This window comes from Orcinus orca, chromosome 13 (assembly GCF_937001465.1).
Source record: "Orcinus orca chromosome 13, mOrcOrc1.1, whole genome shotgun sequence".
Taxonomy (NCBI): domain Eukaryota; kingdom Metazoa; phylum Chordata; class Mammalia; order Artiodactyla; family Delphinidae; genus Orcinus; species Orcinus orca.
The window spans coordinates 71653797-71672654 of NC_064571.1; the positions used below are offsets into that span (position 1 = coordinate 71653797).

General features: G+C 50.0%; 2 protein-coding genes across 6 annotated transcripts in view; both read left to right on the forward strand.

Moving 5' to 3' along the window:
• Positions 1 to 18858, forward strand: part of DTNB (dystrobrevin beta) — a 608309-nt gene that overhangs the window by 109097 nt on the left and 480354 nt on the right. The window lies entirely within an intron of this gene.
• Positions 8573 to 18858, forward strand: part of KIF3C (kinesin family member 3C) — a 39834-nt gene continuing 29548 nt past the window's right edge. For 2 of the 5 annotated variants that reach the window (XM_033425091.2, XM_033425092.2), the window contains exon 1: positions 8573 to 15076. In XM_033425091.2, coding sequence (XP_033280982.1) covers positions 13544 to 15076 — 1533 coding nt within the window. In that variant the 5' untranslated portion in view covers positions 8573 to 13543. The remainder of the gene's footprint in view (positions 15077 to 18858) is intronic. The other 3 variants (XM_049695718.1, XM_049695719.1, XM_004268103.4) reach the window with 3 other exon arrangements.

Consider the following 18858-nt stretch of genomic DNA (forward strand, 5'->3'; position numbering starts at 1 on the left):
AATTCTGATCCTGTGCTCTTAAACTAAGTATAATAACTGGAGTGATGGTAGTGTGGGAAAGGATTATTAAGCATGGTGGGGTCAACCTGGTAAGGCCTGACTAAAAGACATGCTAGGAAGTTAGACAGGAATAGGGAGCCTCAGAAGGTTCTTGAGAGAAATATCATATGATATTGCTTATATGTGGAATCTAAAAAAATGATACAAATGAACTTATTTATGAAACAGAAATAGAGTCACAGATGTAGAAAACAAACTTATGGTTACCAGCAGGGAAGGAGGTTGCGGAGGGATAAATTGGGAGACGGGGATTGACATACACACACTACTATATATAAAATAGATAACTAATAAAGACCTACTGTATAGCACAGGGAACTCTACTCAATACTCTATGATGGGCTATGTGGGAAAAGAATCTAAAAAAGAGTGGATATATGTATATGTATAAGTGATTCACTTTGCTGTGAAACTAACACAACGTTGTAAATCAACTCTTCTCCAATAATTTGTTTTAATTCTACAAAAAAAAAAGATTCTTGAACAATTTAAAAGAGACATTTAAAGAAAATACCGGTACAGTCAGTGTTCTGTTTCTTAACATGGGGAATGGTTATAGCCCACATACGTTGACTCTAAATTATGCATGTATGTTTTTTACTCTCTTCTGAATAAAAACATGATATAATGTGTACCTTTGAAAAATGAAAAAGAAAATAAATAATGTGGAGGTGATGATTACGGAATGGAATGGAGAAGAGAGACCTTGAAATCAGAGATGCAGGAAGGAAGCTGGTAGTGAGATGGAGGAGTAGGGTAAGGAAGGATGGCATAGAGCAGTAGGAATACGGATGGAGAGGGGTGGAGAAGTGAGAGATGCTTCCTGCATGAATGACGGCATGAGAAATATATAGCTCCAAATACTGGTAATGATGACAGAGACAGGGTAGTTGAGAGGGAAGGACCTGGTTGGGAATATTAAGGGGGCGTGTATGTGGTTACATTTTGAACTTGTTCAGGTGGGAACATCCAAACTGTGGGTCTGGGGACTTCCCTGGCGGTCCAGTGGTTAAGACTCTGCGCTTCCACTGCAGGGGGCACAGGTTCGATTCCTGGTTGGGGAACTAAGATCCCGCATGCCATGAGGTGAGGCCAGAAAAAAGGAGACAAACTGTGGGTTTGTAATATCATTTGGTTGGAAGGAACAGAAGCTTCGTTGAGTTAGCTCGAGTGGGGAACTGGGAAGTCAAAAATGCAGGCTCCTCCCTCTGTATCTCTGGGGCACATGTGGTCTTTGCTCTTCTCTGCATCTGCCGACCAGGTCCTTCTGCTTCCTCGGAGGGAGGGCCCACCTGGCAGAAGCTGGAGTGCCCTGCGAACCCCACAGGGAGGCAAGGCCACTGTGAAAGAAGCTGAGTGAAGGCACCAATGGAAATTCTGTCAAATATGGCTGGAAGTGACCAACTGGGTGACGAACAGTGCCTGATGCGGACAAGGTGTAAGGTCTGTGTTCAAGGAAAGCCACAGAAAAGAGAGCTTGGTTTTAGCCTGGGAAAGGGAAGCAGCAAGGTTAAGATCTGATGTGTCCAAGGATGCTAGAAGACCTTGCGGCCAGTAACATTCTCTACCGGACTCTTCCTTTCAGCTCAAACAGACTCTCCCATCCCCAGCCCACCTCCAGCTCCCCTACACCTCCCTTCCTTCGGTTCAAACTCCTTAAAAGCTGCCCATGCTCCCTGGCTCACCTCCTCCGCACTCCTCCACCCTCGGCACCATGCCTGCCCTGTTGGCTCTCCTTAGAAGTGTGCTAGCAAGGTCTCCGAGGGCTTTCTGGTCGCCATATCCAGACGACAGATACTCCCCAGCTCTAATCTTGTTTCATTCATTTGTTGTTCATTCATTCATTGATTCAAAGAATATTTGGTAAGAGCCGCTACTTTCCCTGTGCTGGAGGTACGATACTGAGCAAGATCCATTAGGCAGAAGTTCTCTACAGAGACAGTGTCTACTTCTTCCTCCCAAAATGCCACATGCTCACGTATGCACACATGCACACGCACGCGCACGCAGGCACACGCACTTGCTTTTTCTGCTTACATCCTCCCCAGAGCTTCCCACTAGGGACTCAGCTGCCAGGCATGTGATCTTTGAGGGACACAGACAAATGGGAAGGAAGTTAGGCCAGTAGCCTAAGGAAGCTGGGGAGGAAGAGAGGCCAGACGGCCTGGAGGGGCACCCCAGGATGTACACATCATCACCTGGCCATTTGCTAGTGGCCTGGGGAGTGTGTAACTCTGAATGGCAGGCACCCAGTGGAGAAGGGCACATGGCCAGGATCTCAGGTTCTGGCCATTTCAGGCAGTTCTTGAAGCAAGACCCTTCCCAGAGGGCCAGGGAGGCACCCAAGGGACTGGTTGCAGCCTTTGGGGAGACAAGCAGTCTTGGCACACGCCCGCTACATCATACTCCTTCACTGAATCCTGGCCTTGCTCCTGGAGCGTGCAACTCCTAGAACTGTCCCCATGAGGAAGGGAGTCTCTGGGCGGGACCCTGAGTCCTGGGCTGAACACTGGCACCCTATAAAGTCAAAGAGCCAGCCCGTCAGGGAACCCCAAGGGTTCTGGTGATGGAAGGTCCCAAAATGTTCCTTTCTTTCTCTTCCTAGGGAATTATATAAAGTAAATGAAGAATAAAGAGGAGAAGGAGAAAGAAGATGGGGGAGGGAGAAAAGGAGTAGGAAAGGAAGGAGGAGGTGGAGAAGGAAAGCATTTTTTTTTTAAAGCACAGCCCTGGGCTTCCCTGGTGGCGCAGTGGTTGAGAGTCCACCTGCCGATGCAGGGGACACGGGTTCGTGCTCCGGTCCGGGAAGATTCCACATGCCGCGGAGCGGCTGGGCCCGTGAGCCATGGCCACTGAGCCTGCACGTCCAGAGCCTGTGCTCCGGAACAGGAGAGACCACAACAGTGAGAGGCCCGCGTACCGCAAATAAAAAAAAAAAGCACAGCCCTGATCATAGTATTTCTCTGCTTAAAATATTTTAATAACTTCACATTGCTCATTGGATAACCACATCCCCCCTCCCTCTTCTCCCCCTCCCTCCTCACCCCTTCCAGTCATAGGAGGCCTGAGAGGATGTGTTCACACAGCTCTTTTGGGAAATTGCCCCATGGGGTTGCAACAAGTGAAACAGAGGGAGCACAACAACGGGCCCATCATAAGGAGCATTGAGAACTACAAGGAGGAGGGTTAAGGGGAATTTCCTGGCGGTCCAGTGGTTAGGACTCTGCGCTTTCACTGCCAAGGGTATGGGTTCAATCCCTGGTCGGGGAGCTAAGATCCTCCAAACTGAGTGGCCAAATAATTAATTAATTAATTATGTTTTTTAAAAAAGGGGTTTTAGTCCTAGGTCTGTGACTATAGGACCAAGGGAAAATCATGGTCTAAGCCTCCTTTTCTTTACCTGGTCAGTGGTCAGGGAGGATAAAACCTGCCCTGCCTGCCTCACTGGGTTACTGGGAGGCTCAGGTGAGATAAAGAGCCTAGAAACCTTTGTGAATTATCAAGTACTGAACAAATAAGGGATTGTTCCTACTATTGAGGAAACTACCTTGAGAAGTGTCAGAGGCCCACTCCTTTCATCTCTAGTGCTTTTCTTTCTAATAATCCTTCATGTCATTATAAGACCTTACGCTTTTCAAAGTACTTTAATATATATTGTGTCATTCGTTCTGACACCATCCCTGTGCAGCGGCCAGGCAGGGCTGCCCCTTGCTGGGCATATAAGGGCAGAGGCTCAGAGGGGTGAAGTCACCAGAAGGTCCGGTGTCACCGGGCAGGCATGATGTGGCCGAGCCAGGCCCGAGCTCAGGTTTCCTGACCTCAGCGTGGGGCCTGCTCTGCTCCCAGCACGTACTGATGTTGTTTCTTTAGATTCTAAACCTACAGAGGGTACAGGCAGGGTCTTCTTAGGGGATGAACTTCCCCATGGCAGGCATCACGGCCTTTGGGTGGGGCTATATCAGGGGACACTTGAGCTTTTGCCAGTGAGACAGGCTTGGTCTTTGAAGATCTACTCGCCCTGGGCCCCTGGGAATTTGCCCAGGCTCCTTTGTCACTCCTCTGTGTCAGTGGTCAGCCAACCACCAGAACAGAGGTGGGTCTTCTGGATCATTTTGGAATCCTTCCTCCAGGTGTGATTCTAACCACAAAGTGTGCTGATGCCTAGTGCCACACAAACATCATTCTCACAACCGGGGAGTGTCAGCCCTGTCCAGCCTCTGGGGTAGGGTGAGCACAGAAACACAGGCCTGCTCCCTGACCGGGAGTTGCTCACAGCTGGAGAAACAGCAGCGCACGGGAAATAATGGCAAAGAGGACGGCGTGAGCACCCTCTCAAGGGGGCGACACGATGACCCTCCTGGATAAAAGACAGTATGAGCACAGAAAGACAGAGACCTCTGGGGACTGGGAGGCTCCGAGGCAGCTTCCGGACTGGGGACACCCGGTCCCCCTCCCCTAAGTCGGTCTCCAGTCAGACTGAAACATTCTTGCTGTTCGTGAACCACACCAGGAAAGTGCCTCTGCAACATTCCAGGATGCGAAAGCCAGGCCCTCGGTCTGACTGCTGATTGGTGGTGTGTGAGTCAGGGGAAAGGGCACTAGACGGCAGTCTCGAGATGCAGGACTCTGCGCCTTGACCTACACCAGAGCCAGAGGAGGCGAAGAGATTCGGGTGTTTTTCCTGTCAAGGTCAAATGCCCGGGTGGCCCCAGTTTGGCCTCAACTCAGGTGTCCCGAGTTTCTGTTGTGGGAGCCTCCCCTCAAGTCGGTGATGATGGCGAGCATTCCAGAGGGAAGGCGACAGGCAGTGGGAGATACGATCTGAAATTCAAGAAGGAGAGCAAAGCTAGAACGATAGCCCACCAGGTAGGCAATACCTCCCACCCCACCACAACCTCCACTTCCTTTCCCTGAGTCCCCGAGGGGCTGAATGAGACGGAGAAGAGTGATGGGAGTTGTTCCCACGACATTTATAATAGTTAAAAAAAAAAAAAATCAGAGACATCCTAACTGTTCAATACGGAGAGTGACCTGAAATAAATCATAAACTTAAGTAGCCATCCAAAACAATAAAGCTTTTAGAAAATAATATAGAATGTCTTTGTGACCTTGGGGTAGAGGAAGAGTTTTTAAGTAAAATGCATAAAGTGCTAATCAAAGAAAAAATTGATAAATGTGTCTGTCTATGTGAAAATTAAGGAATCCTGGTTATAAAATGGTACCACCAAAAGAATGAAATGGGGACCTCCCTGGTGCTAAAGTGGTTAAGAATCCGCCTGCTGTGAAGGGGACACGGGTTTGATCCCTGGTCTGGGAAGATCCCACATGCCACGGAACAACTAAGCCTGCGAGTCACAACTACTGAAGCCTGTGCACACTAGAGCCCACGTGCCATGACTACTGAGCCCGCGTGCTGCAATTACCGAAGCCCACGAGCCTAGAGCATGTGCTCCGCAACAAGGGAAGCCCACGCGCCACAACGAAGAGTAGCCCCCCGCTCGCAGCAACGAAGACCCAACACAGCCAAAAATAAATTAAAAAAAAAAAAAGAATGAAATGGCAAGCCACAGAGAAAATGCTTGCAATGCATGGAAGCCATAAAAGGCTCAAAGCCAAAATATAAAAGAACTCTTATAAAGCAGTAAGAAAAAAGTGACCCAGTAGAAAAATGACCAAGAGACTTGAAGGGGCAATTCACAAAATAAGACACAGAAGTGCCGTGTCATAAGCATGTGAACAGGTGTTCAACTCTATTTGTTGTCAGGGAAGTCCAAACCAAAACCACGCTGAGATACCAAATGTCTAAAACTAAGAATGCCGATATTAAGTGTTGGTTCTGATGTGAAGCCACTGGAACCCTCATACACTGCTGGCAGTGCATACTGTTATTCCCACTTTGGAAAACAGTTTGACGTTATCAGCTGAAGTTGAAGATATGCATTCCCTGTGACCCAGCAATCACACCCCTGGGTGTATGTGCAACAGAAATGTGTCCACTGTGTATAGGAGACATGAGCAAGAATGCTCATAGCTGCACACCTTGTAATAACCCCAAAATGGAAACAACCTAAGTATCCATCAGGAGACAATGATAGGTTGTATATTCACACAACAAAATATTATATAGTAGTAATGGATGAACAACAGCCAGACACAACAACGTGGGTGAATCTCTCAAATAAAAGAAACAGGAGAAAAGCCAGACACGAAATAATACACTCAGGTAAAGCTCAAGAAAGGACAAAACAAAACCACAATCTTTAGATGGTAAAAGAATAAACAAGAAGCAAGCAAATGATTACCATGGAAGTCAGGAGACAGGTTACCTTAGAGAGGAAGGAGGGAATTGTGACCACAGAGGGTCCTGCAGGGGACTCCTGGGATGCTGTCAATGTTCTGGTTTTGGCCTGGGTGGTGGGTACCCGGCTGTTTTCTGAGAATTCTTTAAGTGGTATATTTATGTAATGCAACTTTCTGAGTGTGTGGTTTATTCAACTGAACTATGTGAAATTGACAATATTCAACCCTTTTTAACTTAATAGTTAAACCTACTGGCAATTGCATATGGTTCAACCTAATATTTCATAATTAAAAATAACTTAAGTTAAGTAGCCATTCAAAATGATGGTCATGAAGGCTATTAATAACTTCATTCACTCATTTACCCATCAAACAGATATTTCCTGGGGGCTTGTTGTGAACCAGGCATATTTCTAGGCACCGGGATACAGAATAAAATTTGGTCCTGGTGCTCACATTCTAATGGGAAGATAATGTATAAACAGATACTGAAACATCGGGAATGTCATGTTGTGATAAATGCTATGAAGAAAAACAAAGCAGAATAAGGATATAGAGAGGGATGAAGAGAGATTTTAGGAAGCATGGTTAGAAAGGCTTCTCTGAGGAGACGACATTTGAAAATGCAGCTGAATGACGTGAGAGAGAGAAACCATGTGTAGCCACGGGAGAAAAAGCCTGTGGCAGAGGAAGGAGCAAGTGCACAGGCCCTACGACTGGAATGTGCACGGCAGGATTAAGGAACAAGGAGACCAGTGTTACTAGTTCAGAGTGAGGGAGGGGGAGAAGGTGAAGACACGAAACGGGAGAAGTAACGAGGGACCCATCACAGAAGGCCAATGCAGCTTTGCAAGGGACTTCAGATTTTACTCTGAGAGTGATGAGAGGCTATTGGAAGGTTGAGAGCAGGAAGTGGTAGGATTTGATATATAGTTTAGAAGGAAGACTCTGGCTGTTCCGTGGAGGAGGGAGTCTAGGCGGGGTGGAATTACAGATTCCTGTTAAAATGCTACCACAGTGTCCAGGCAAGAGATGAAGGTGGCATGGACTAGAATGGCCATTTTGGAGACAGAATCAATAGATTTTGCAGATAGAACCCAGATAGGATTTTTTTGATGGATGGCATATAGGGGAAGAGGAAGAGGCATCAATAATAAGTATAATATTTTTCTTAAAAATAGGATGCGCAATTCTATATTTGATCAAAACTCTTCAAAACATGTTCTTAAATTACTTCTGTGATGAGAAACTTAAATACAGCAGAGCCTAAGAAATGCAGTTGGGGAGATGGGATATTTTCATAGATGGATGGATAACACCATAAAAAAAGCAGAAGCTAATTGCCACAGGAGGTAAGGAAAGGAAGAGACCCCAGAGGCCTGGAGGAGGCAGGAAAGTCTTTACTGAGGAGGCTGGAGTTGAAAGAAGAAGGTGGAGCTAGTCCAGGTGAGAAGCAGACTGAGAGCTGCGCCTGGGGGCCCAGTACAGGGTGATAGAAAGAGCAGGAGCTTTGGAGTTAGAGAAATTAGGCTCAAGTTCAAGTATTGCCACTTACCACTTGGGTTAGTGTAAAGGTTAGATAAAACAACTGTAACTCACCTATTAGGTGCTCAATACAGGGTAGCTTCTAAGGAAAGCTCTTTTTTAATATTCAGATTTAAAAATTTTTCAGATTTTTCTATTTTTTATTTTGGGGGTTGGGAGTGGGGAGTTAACTCCCCATTCACTAGAAATTACAGCAGAGACAGGAGAAAATAAGCTACTGGGAAAAGAGGAGCTATTAGTAATCTAGACTTGGACATAGCTGGGAACCCTTGAGTGAGATACTCTCACACTGATTGAGAGCCCAGAAACTTCCTGTTCATCTAGGGATGGTGTCGCATAGTCATATCTCCCTCTGCTGGTAGAATTTGGCGTTGCAAGGTAAACCCAAATCTTGAATTACTTGCATCTGGAAATTTGCAGGCCCCTGGGAATATTGAAGCGCTAACTCTGCGTTCTTGGTATGGTCTCACCCAGACTGTTACTGAGACCATACTGGAAGAAGATGCTGGATGGGAATCCCCCGGGAAAAAAGAACTTTCATTGTCAAAGGAAATGAAGCAAAGGGAGCTTCTTCCTCCTACCAAGCCAACGATGGGTATGGACTCTTAGGAAACTGTCATTCAAACCAGGACTGAGCAGCAACTGTTCTGCCATCTTCACGGTAAGCTGTCCCCATGGCATAGGGGAAAGACCCCCAGGGTTTCAGTTTTGGAGTCTGAAGACTGACTATGCCACTTGGTGACTGGGTTTCCTTCCTTGGTCACTTAATTAGCCTAAAGCTTACAGTCCTCACAATATGGGGATATTAATATTTTCCCCTTTCCTGGGGTTGATGTGAGGATAAAGTAATAGAGATGATCATACTCTATTAACTGTAAATCACTCTACAAATATAAGAGTTTATTACTGTCACTTCTTTGTCTTGCCTCTCCAGTTTCTTGCCCTGAAGGTCTTACCTAAAGTATACAGAGTTCTGTGCTAGATATGGGGAAAGGAGACACAAAGACAAAAATCACAGCTCCTGTCTTCAGGAGGGCACAGATATGGTGAGGGAGACAGATTCAGTTAACCACATTACTAGTCAGACTATGAGTACTATAAGACTAGTTAAACAACGAGCTATAGAATCATGAGGAAAGGAAAGATTAATTAGAAAGTAGAATCAGGGGAGTCAAAGAAGGTTTCCCAGAAGAGGTGATATTCATATGAAGCACAAATTCATATTCATTCATTCATATTTATTTTGTTTATTCATAAAAATATTTATTGAGCATATCTATGTGCCAGGAATTAGACTACAGATGGTCCCCAACTTATGATGGCTCAAATAATGACTTTTTGACTTTACAATGGTGAGAAAACGATACGTATTCAATAGAAACAATGCTTCAAATTTTGAAGTTTGATCTTTTCCTGGGCTAGTGACATGCAGTATGATATTCTCTCCTGGCTGGGCAGTGGCAGTGGCAGTGAGCCACAGTTCCCAGTCAGCTACGCGATCATGATGGTAAACAACTGATACACTTACGACCATTCTGTACCCACACAACCTTTCTGTTTTGCACTTTCAGTACAGTATTCAATAAATTCCATGAGATATGCAACACCTTATTATAAAATAGGCTTTGTGTTAGATGATCTTGCCCAATTGTAGGCTAATGTAAGTGTGCCGAGCATGTTTTAAGGTAGGCTAAGCCATGGTGTCTGGTAGGTTATGTGTATTAACTGCATTTTTGACTTAAGATATTTTCAATTTACGGTGGGTTTATCGGGATGTAACCCCATCATAAGTCAAGGAAGATCTGTAGTAATTGTGGATACAAAAATGAATGAAACAGACATGTATTGTCTTCACAGAACAACAGAAGAGGTAGACGAATAATTATTTAATTACAATTATGCTAAGTTCTATAAAAGAAATACAGGTGGGGAAGTCAAGAAAGGTACCGTAAGGAAGTGACATTCAAGCTGAGAGCTGAAGGATGAAGATCAGGTATCTAGGCAAAGATGGTGAGGATGAATGTTCTATGCAGCAGAAACAGAATGTGTAAAGGCCCTGTGGTAGGAGATGGAAAGGAGGTGAAGAAGGCCATTGGAACTAGAATACAGGGAGCAAGGAGGAAAGTGGCCTGAGATGAGACAGGAGATATTGGGTAGGTACCAGGTCATGTGGGGCCTTGGGGGCTGCATTAATGATTTGGACTTTAAGAGCAACGAGAAACATTGAAAGTTTTAAAGCAAAGGGTGACATGATCAGACATGTGTTTTTAAAAGAATACTTTGTAGAGAATGGATGGGTGGAGGTAAGAGTAGACCTAGGGAGACCAGATTGGAGGCTATAGTGGGAGGCCAGGCTAGAGAAGATGATGGCTTGGATTATGATATTGGCTGTGGAAATGGAGAAGTTGATAGATCTGAGAAATATTTACGAAGTTGAATTGATAGGATTTGGCATTTGAATAGATATGTTGAGGTTGGGGGAAGAGCTGTTTACAGAGCTAGGGACCATTCTTGGAGCAGCAAGTTTGGAGGGGAGGACGATGAGTTTGGTGTTAACAAGTAGAATTTCAGGTACTTGGGAGCTATCCAAGTGGCTATATCAATTAGAGAATTGAATATATAGAACTGGAGCACAGAGAAGTCTGGACTGGAAACACAAATTTAGGAATCATTTAGATACTAAGTGAAGCCATAAACTGTAGTGATCACTAGAGGGTGGCACTGGAAGAAAAAGAAGACTTAGGACCATTCAACAGTTAGAGTTGAAAGAAGTCAGTTGGTTAAGGATTGCTGAAAAGGGAGACACAGGATGTGAACAACCTTAAATGCAAATGACAAAAGGAAGGAAAACTACTATTTCTTGAATGTCTTTTATGTTCTGGGAGTTTTCACATGCATTATCTTACTTAATCCTCATGTAAACGCTGTGAGCCAGGTAAGCATTCCTATCCTCACTTTTTCTACTGAGGAAATAGCTGTTCAGAGAAGTTGAATAATCTGGTTACTGTCACACATCTTGTAATCAATGGGATTCCCTCCCGTGCTGGAGGATCTGGGCAAGTGCCTTGCCAGGTAGTGACATTGGGTGGGGAGCGTAGGGCCAGAATCCCTTTTACCCAGCACTATGGTGCCAAGCAGGTAAGCCAAAGCAGAGGAAGGGTAGTCCAAAAAGCAAAGCCAAGTGCAACAGGAAAACAGTTCAAGAGCCAAATGGTCCATTCAGAAGTCAGGTTGCCGGAGCCAAAACCTCACCCAGTAATTGGTCCAAAAATCAAGTGAATCACAAGCAGTAGAACTTGATCAAAGAGAAGGCTAAGGAAGGCCAGGAAACTTCAGAACTGGGGAAGCCACCAGCTAAGCCTCAAGCTTCCAGTTGAGCTGGCATTTGGGTCCTGGGTATTCGAAGATGGGGAAGAGGTGAGGAGACAGGTTTTGTAGAGTTGAAGAACTAAACAAATAGGCCCTCGAGAGAATAACCTGACTGGGAATGTTTTGTGGAAAGATTCTTCTGGCACCTCTGTGAAGAAGGGCCTCAAGGTGGGAGAATATGGACACCTCGGATGCAATGCATAGACTCAACTCCCCTCTGCAGAGTGGAGCATGGGTAGGACGCTGGCTTGGTCCCTGGGCTTGAGGAATTATACTTGATTTGTATCCTAGAGGAAAAAATATGAAGACCCCAAAGTGGAACACCAAACACAGGCCTGGTCTGTCCAGGATTCTCAAGGAAGCAGGAGCTGTCAGGTAAGCCAAGCCAGGACACATGCATGTGTTAAGGGCTTGCTTAAAAATGAGTCTTCTCATTGGTACAGAACTTCAGGAGGATCAATGGTTTCATTTGAGCCTCAAAACCACTTTAAAACTAATTGTTTTAAATAGATGAGGAAACTAAGGCTAGGGCAAGGTAAGTGACTGCCCAGAGTCACACAGTTGGATGGAGATTAGAACTGCAACTTGAGTCCAAGTTTTGTTTTATGCAAATTCTGTGTCTCTCTCTGTTAAGGAAAAGAGATTGTTCAGGGAAGGCTTCACAGAAGAGGAGGTGCTTGAACTGCCCACGCGGCAGGGCACCAAGTACAGAAGAGTAACAGGGTCCTCCTGGCAAAGTCACACAGATGCAACACAGCACAGCCAGAAGGAAACGAAAAATGGTTCCTAGAATTGTGAGGTCCTTGAGGACAGGAAGGTCCAGCTCCTAGAATAAGGCCTGAGGTTTAGCAGGTGCTGGGTGACTGTTTGAAGGAATGAATGTGTGGAACACAGAGTCTCTCTAGGAGAGTAGCTGGAAGTGAGGCTGGGAAGTGGCAGGAGTCAGAAGACGGAGAGGTTTTATACAATATGGAAGGCTGGTGTTGGAGGAGGGGAGGGGACGAGGGTGCATGTGCGGAGAGGATGTGAGGAGAGAATCAGCTGGAAGCTGGTTCCAGGAGAGAGAAAAGGAAGGCCAGAAGTAAACCAGGGTAGGGAGAGGAAAGGACAGAGTCAAGAAACATTTAGGAGTTAGAATGCCTGGCAACACCCTTAAGGGGAGGGGTGACATGTACGAGTCAGCCGGCAGAAAGGCAGGAGCAGAAGAGAGACAGGGGATGCTGGTTGTGGAGGAAACAGGTGTGGGTAGCGGATACCCCGCATCCCCCCCAGCTAGGCTGCAACCTCAACAGTCACTCCTGGGGCAGAACGCCAGAGAGGGAGGGGCCTACCGGACTGGAGAAGTCATTAGCAACCTGCCAGAACCGGGTTAACAAAGGCAGGACTACAACTCCCAGCATGCTCCGGCCCAGTGGGGTGACGGCGGGCGGTGGCTGCGCTGCACCCGTCTGGTGCGCACAGGACCTGGGTCGGCACCGGAGCCTGTCATTCCGGAGGGGTCTGTGGGGGTGCGAGCGGGCATGCACCCGGGTCCCCAGCGCACTGGCGGCGCAGGGCTCGCGATTCCCGCCCCACGGCCCCGCCCCTTGCCCCACCCCAGCCGGGCGGCTTAGCTGGGGCCGCAGCGCGGCGGCAACATCACTCTCGCTGCCGCTGCTCCGCCCCATCGCCTTCTGTTTTTCTCTCTCATTCTCCGGTGGCGACGGCGGGGAAGGAGGAGGCAGGGGCAGCAGCAGCCGCGCTGGCTGCAATGAATGATCCCCCAGCTGGGGGAGAGGACTCCAGGTGAGCCTCTGCCCTCGGGAGGGCCGGGACCCCCGGTCGCCCAGGACCTGCAGCCCCCCCGCCATCGATCCCTAGAGGAGGAGGAGGACAAGGAGAAGACAGCTCTGCCGCCCACCCCCATCCCATTTTCCTCTTCCTTTATCTCATTGTTGCTGTAGCTGTTTACGGCAGGGCTCCCGCTGCCCCAGCATGGGGCGGGCTCCGGGTACTGCCATTCGGCCGGCGCTTCTCCCGCTGCTGCCCGGCGATTCTGCCTAATTCTCCCTCCGCAGCTGGTGCAGCGAGGACCGGAGAGCGGTGGAGGCCCGGACTGCAGCAGCGACGGGGCCACCTCCCAGCATCCCCACCCTAGGAGTCTACAGGCGGATTGAAGAACGGCGCCTGGGGGCTGGGCCGGCCCCGCCGATACGGACCTAGGGAGGACAGCAGGACCGCCTAGGCTGCGGAGAGGGGTGGGGGGGGTCAGGAAGGACAGAGCAGCAAGATGGCCAGTAAAACCAAGGCCAGTGAGGCCCTGAAGGTGGTGGCCCGGTGCCGCCCCCTCAGCCGGAAGGAGGAGGCTTCTGGTCACGAGCAGATCCTGACCATGGACGTGAAACTGGGCCAGGTGACACTGCGAAACCCCCGCGCTGCCCTAGGGGAGCTGCCCAAGACCTTCACCTTTGATGCCGTGTATGATGCCAGCTCCAAGCAGGCAGACTTGTATGATGAAACCGTGAGGCCCCTGGTAGACTCGGTGCTTCAAGGTTTCAATGGCACCGTGTTTGCCTATGGACAGACCGGCACGGGCAAGACCTACACCATGCAGGGGACCTGGGTGGAGCCCGAGCAGCGCGGGGTCATCCCCAATGCCTTTGAGCATATCTTCACCCACATCTCGCGCTCCCAGAACCAGCAGTACTTGGTCCGGGCCTCCTACCTGGAGATCTACCAGGAGGAGATTCGGGACCTGCTCTCCAAGGAGCCTGGCAAGAGGCTAGAGCTGAAGGAGAACCCTGAGACAGGCGTCTACATCAAGGACCTGTCCTCCTTCGTCACCAAGAATGTCAAGGAGATTGAGCACGTGATGAACCTGGGGAACCAGACCCGGGCGGTGGGTAGTACACACATGAATGAGGTCAGCTCCCGCTCCCATGCCATCTTTGTCATCACCGTGGAGTGCAGTGAGCGTGGCTTGGATGGCCAGGACCACATCCGTGTGGGCAAGCTCAACCTCGTGGACCTGGCTGGAAGCGAGAGGCAGAACAAGGCAGGCCCCAACGCGGCTGGAGGGACGGCCACGCAGCCCACGGGTGGTGGCGGTGGTGGAGGTGGTGGTGGTAGTGGAGAGAGGCCTAAGGAAGCCTCCAAAATCAACCTCTCGCTGTCTGCCCTGGGCAACGTGATCGCTGCTCTGGCGGGCAACAGGAGCACCCATATCCCCTACCGGGACTCCAAGCTGACCCGGCTGCTCCAGGACTCTCTGGGGGGGAATGCCAAGACCATCATGGTGGCCACCCTGGGGCCAGCCTCTCACAGCTACGATGAGAGCCTCTCCACCCTGCGCTTTGCCAACCGGGCCAAGAACATCAAGAACAAGCCCCGGGTGAACGAGGACCCCAAGGACACGCTGCTGCGGGAATTCCAGGAGGAGATCGCCCGCCTGAAGGCCCAGCTGGAGAAGAAGGGGATGCTGGGAAAGCGGCTCCGGAGGAAGAGCAGCCGCAGGAAGAAGGCCGTGTCAGCCCCGGCTGGGTACCCTGAGGGGCCGCTGATGGAGGCCTGGGTGGCCGAAGAGGAGGATGACAACAACAACTACCGCCTGCCCCAGCCCACCCTGGAGCCGGCCTTGGACAAGAACATGGAGAATTACCTGCAGGAGCAGAAGGAGCAGCTGGAGGAGGAGAAGGCGGCCATCCAGGATGACCGCAGCCTGGTGAGCGAGGAGAAGCAGAAGCTGCTGGAGGAGAAGGAGAAGATGCTGGAAGACCTGCGGCGGGAGCAGCAGGCCACAGAGCTGCTCGCAGCCAAGTACAAGGTAAGAGCCCCCGAGGGAGCAGGGGCTCTCCAGAGGTGTCCAGAGGGATCTGGGCTGGCAGGCTTTTCTTTGAGGGTCTGTGACCTGGCCGGAAGCAAAGTGTCCTGCCCTCCTGCCAAGAGCTCCCCTGGAGAAGGCAGGCGAATTTCTGCGACTCTGGACTGCCAGGCAGAGCCTCCCTGGAGCACCTAGGAGGACACACATACACACACACACACACACGCACGCACGCACGCACACACAGAGCAAAGCAGCAGGCAGTCTCTCAAGCCAGTGAGCTTGGACTGGTCTGACCTGCTGCCTGTCAGTCTCTGCTGGTGGCCCCCAGCACCGGTCAGGTCCACGGACAGCCAGGCGGGCACTCAGCCCCGTCTGGGTGTGGGTTCTCACTCTTGCCTGGCCACCTCCCTCATGACGTCCTCCCTTTGCAGCACCATCAAACCTCACACCATTTTAATATCTGACGTTTGGACACTTCACAGTTTACAAAATGCCCCACATACATGATCTCATTTGATTCTTACGGTAGCCATCCGGGGTCCTGCTTCTTAAACCCCCATTTTACAGGTGAGGGACTAAGGCTCAGAAGAGTGACATGACTGAGGTTCCATCCTATACAGTGGCAGGGCTGAGCTGGAACCAGTGGCCCTTGGGCTCTTTTAGTTCTTGGATGGCGAGGCAGGATTATACATGGGTCCTGCTCCCTGTGAAAGTGGTCCAGTGGTCCCCTGGGCCCATTGCATAGAATCTTAGGAAGGAGATCACGCAGAAGGTTGGAAAGAGCACTGGGGTCTACGCTGGAGACCTGGCATCTTGGCCTAGCTCTGCTACAGCTCATTGAGTGACCTTGTGTACGTTGCTTCTTCCCTTCCTCAAGCCTCAGTTTCCCTTTTTGTAAAACAGAGCGTTGGCCTGGGTGATCTCTGAGGTTCTTCTGATCTGAAAAACAAACCAACTGGCCCCCACACCCAGGCCTCATTCTAGTAAGTTCCAATTCCCCATTGCCCTGAGAGATATCAGGGCCTCTGCGTCCTTCCTGAGCTGCTCCCTTCCCTGGGGAAGCCTCCAGGCCCCGTTGGAACTAAGCTGCAGAGGCCCCCTGCCTGGCCAACCACAGACCTGTTAAGTTTCAATGCTGCAGATGCCATGACTCAATGTTCCAGGCATTTCCAGGTCCCTGGAGTCCTTAACACTGAAGGTTGGAGGAAGAAAGCAAGGAACCGTGAGCTGATGACTTGCTGGGGGGAGAAAAACATTACCAGTTCTTAGTCCCTCTCAGGAGTGTGGGCTGGGGTGCAGGGAAGCCCTGCCTGGGAGGGAGAGTGGCAACGGCTGGAAGAGGGACAGATGAGCTGCAGGCCATTGTCTGTGTTATGGGAATGTGCTGCTACACCAGGGGCTCTGGCCTTGCTTATTTAGTATTTAATTCACCTCCAGGAGCTCAGCAAGGGTTATGCTGAGCCGCTTCCTCAAAGGGATTGGTACATTTGGGGTCCTCCTGGGAGAAGCAGGATGTTAAAGGCAGGACAGTTAGACTCAGCTCTCCCAGGAGGAAGGGGACCCAGGCAGTCTAGTGCTTCCCACCAGGAAATCTTACATGGGCAATCTGTCACCAGTTTCATTACCAAGAGCCCCACCACCACCCCTTACTCCCTTCCCCACCCACCCTTAAAGCTGGGGGTCAACGGAGGCTAAGAGAGTGCACTTCAGCCCTGAGCAAATGGGTAGAAGGGATGAAGCGAAGGATCCAATGGGATCTCCCATTGTTGGCCACTCCCTGGTTCCCTCAGTAAGGTTCTTGGATCTAAGGCAATGTGGTGCATGGATAATGGGACTGTCAAGAGATCAGGGCGGCCAGAGCCAGAATTCTTGTACCAGAGGCATAGCCCACAGAACCCCCCCACCTTACAGCTGCCAGGGGCCTTGGAAAACTGAGGCCCAGACTTGCCCAGGGCCACACAGGTGAGTTAAGGAGAGCCAGACTCTTTGTACTTGCTCCGGCTTCTTTCCATTACACCAACGTCCTGATGTTGTTACCTGTGCTACCTGATAATCAGAGTAATTCATTTTTATGTAACTCTTTTATGTTTTAATCTCATGGAATCCTCCCAGCAACCTCAAGAGATGAGTATTACTATCTCCATTTGACAGTGATGAAAACCAAGGCTGGCGACTGTCTCCGTGACATGGGCTAATAGGCAGGCAGAGCCAGGACTGGAACCCAGGTCTTCTGATGGCCCCAGACCTGTGCTCTTTCCAAGTCTTCACGGATTCTTCCACATTTGATCTCTGTGTGACTCGGGGCAGAGGCCTTTGCCTCTCTAGGCCTCAGGTTTCCATTGGCCTGATGAGGGGAAGTCTGACACAGCTTCCTAGGGACTGGGTGCAATGGTCATTATGTGCCAGGCTTTCAGATATAAGTGAAGGGGGAGGGTTGCCTGGTAAATTCCCGGGGGGGATGATTCCACATTCTGTGACTTCTTGTCACACCCAGCCCTGGACGAACAGCAGGCAGCAAGCCCTGAGTGGAGCCTGTATAGAGGACCCCGACCTCCCTATAGTCCTTAAGGGACTGCTGGTTCAGTGTCGGATGTTTCTAGGATAGAGGAAGCAATTTGAGGGCTCTTGAGGGATCCACTGGGTAATGAGGGGAGGAGCGTGTGAGAGATAATCCCAGGCCTGCCCATTTCACAGGGTTGTGCTGAAGATTAAATGAGATCATTAGTGTGAGGGCATTTGAAATATGTTGAAAGCACTACATCAGTGGAGGGCATTAGCAGCCACTGGGTGGCTTCTGTCTGCCAAGCAGGGGTCCAGTGATCTCTAGGACTGACATCTTTGTCATTGGCTTAACGCTTTCCTTCCCCTGCCATCCCGGCTGCCTTGCCATAGCCCTGCAGCCCTGGAACAGTGCCAGGCGAGAAAGATCTGGGAGCCCTCCGAAGGCGGGAGCTCCGGTCCCTCCTGGAAATTAGCTGAGCTTCTGCTCCCCATCTGCAACACACGCCGGCTCCCACTTTCTGAGTTTCCACAACTCCCCTTGTCGCCTCCCTCATTCCCTTCTTCCAGTTCACACCACCCCTGGGGGCAGCTGCGCGGTAGCTGATGCGACCCAGTGCCCTCATTCACTCTCTCTGACTCATCTTACAGTCTGTCTCGCCTGTTTTCCCTGCCCGCCACCTCTAGGCTCCCCGTTCCCTTTGTTCTCCCCTCACTGTGTACAAACACCATGCCTGTCTCCTTGGAGTCTCCCTTCGTATTTACCTCGGGCCTCAGGGGATGGGAGGGTGTGCAAGTGTCTGAGGGTTTGTGATTGTCATTAGCGCCCTGTTTATCAGGAGTCATTAGCCATCCATACTTACCTCGTGTCTCCGGGAGGGGGGGCTTGATAGCATACTAGACCTGAGAGGTAGGGAGAGTTGGTAAAGTCACAGGCAGACCCACAGCTGAGGTTACGCCTCTGCACAATGGCGACTCCAGTGTTTGTGCACAATGCACGTGCTGCAGTGAGGACTGGGATGCCCGTAGCTTGATCTGGAGAAGGCCCACTTTAATTGTGCAAGGAACACTTTTTTTTTCTTTTTTTTTTTTTTTTTGCGGTACGCGGGCCTCTCACTGCTGTGGCCTCTCCCGTTGCGGAGCACAGGCTCCGGACACGCAGGCTCAGTGGCCATGGCTCACGGGCCCAGCCGCTCCGTGGCATGTGGGATCTTCCCGGACTGGGACACGAACCCGTGTCCCCTGCATCGGCAGGCGGACTCTCAACCACTGCGCCACCAGGG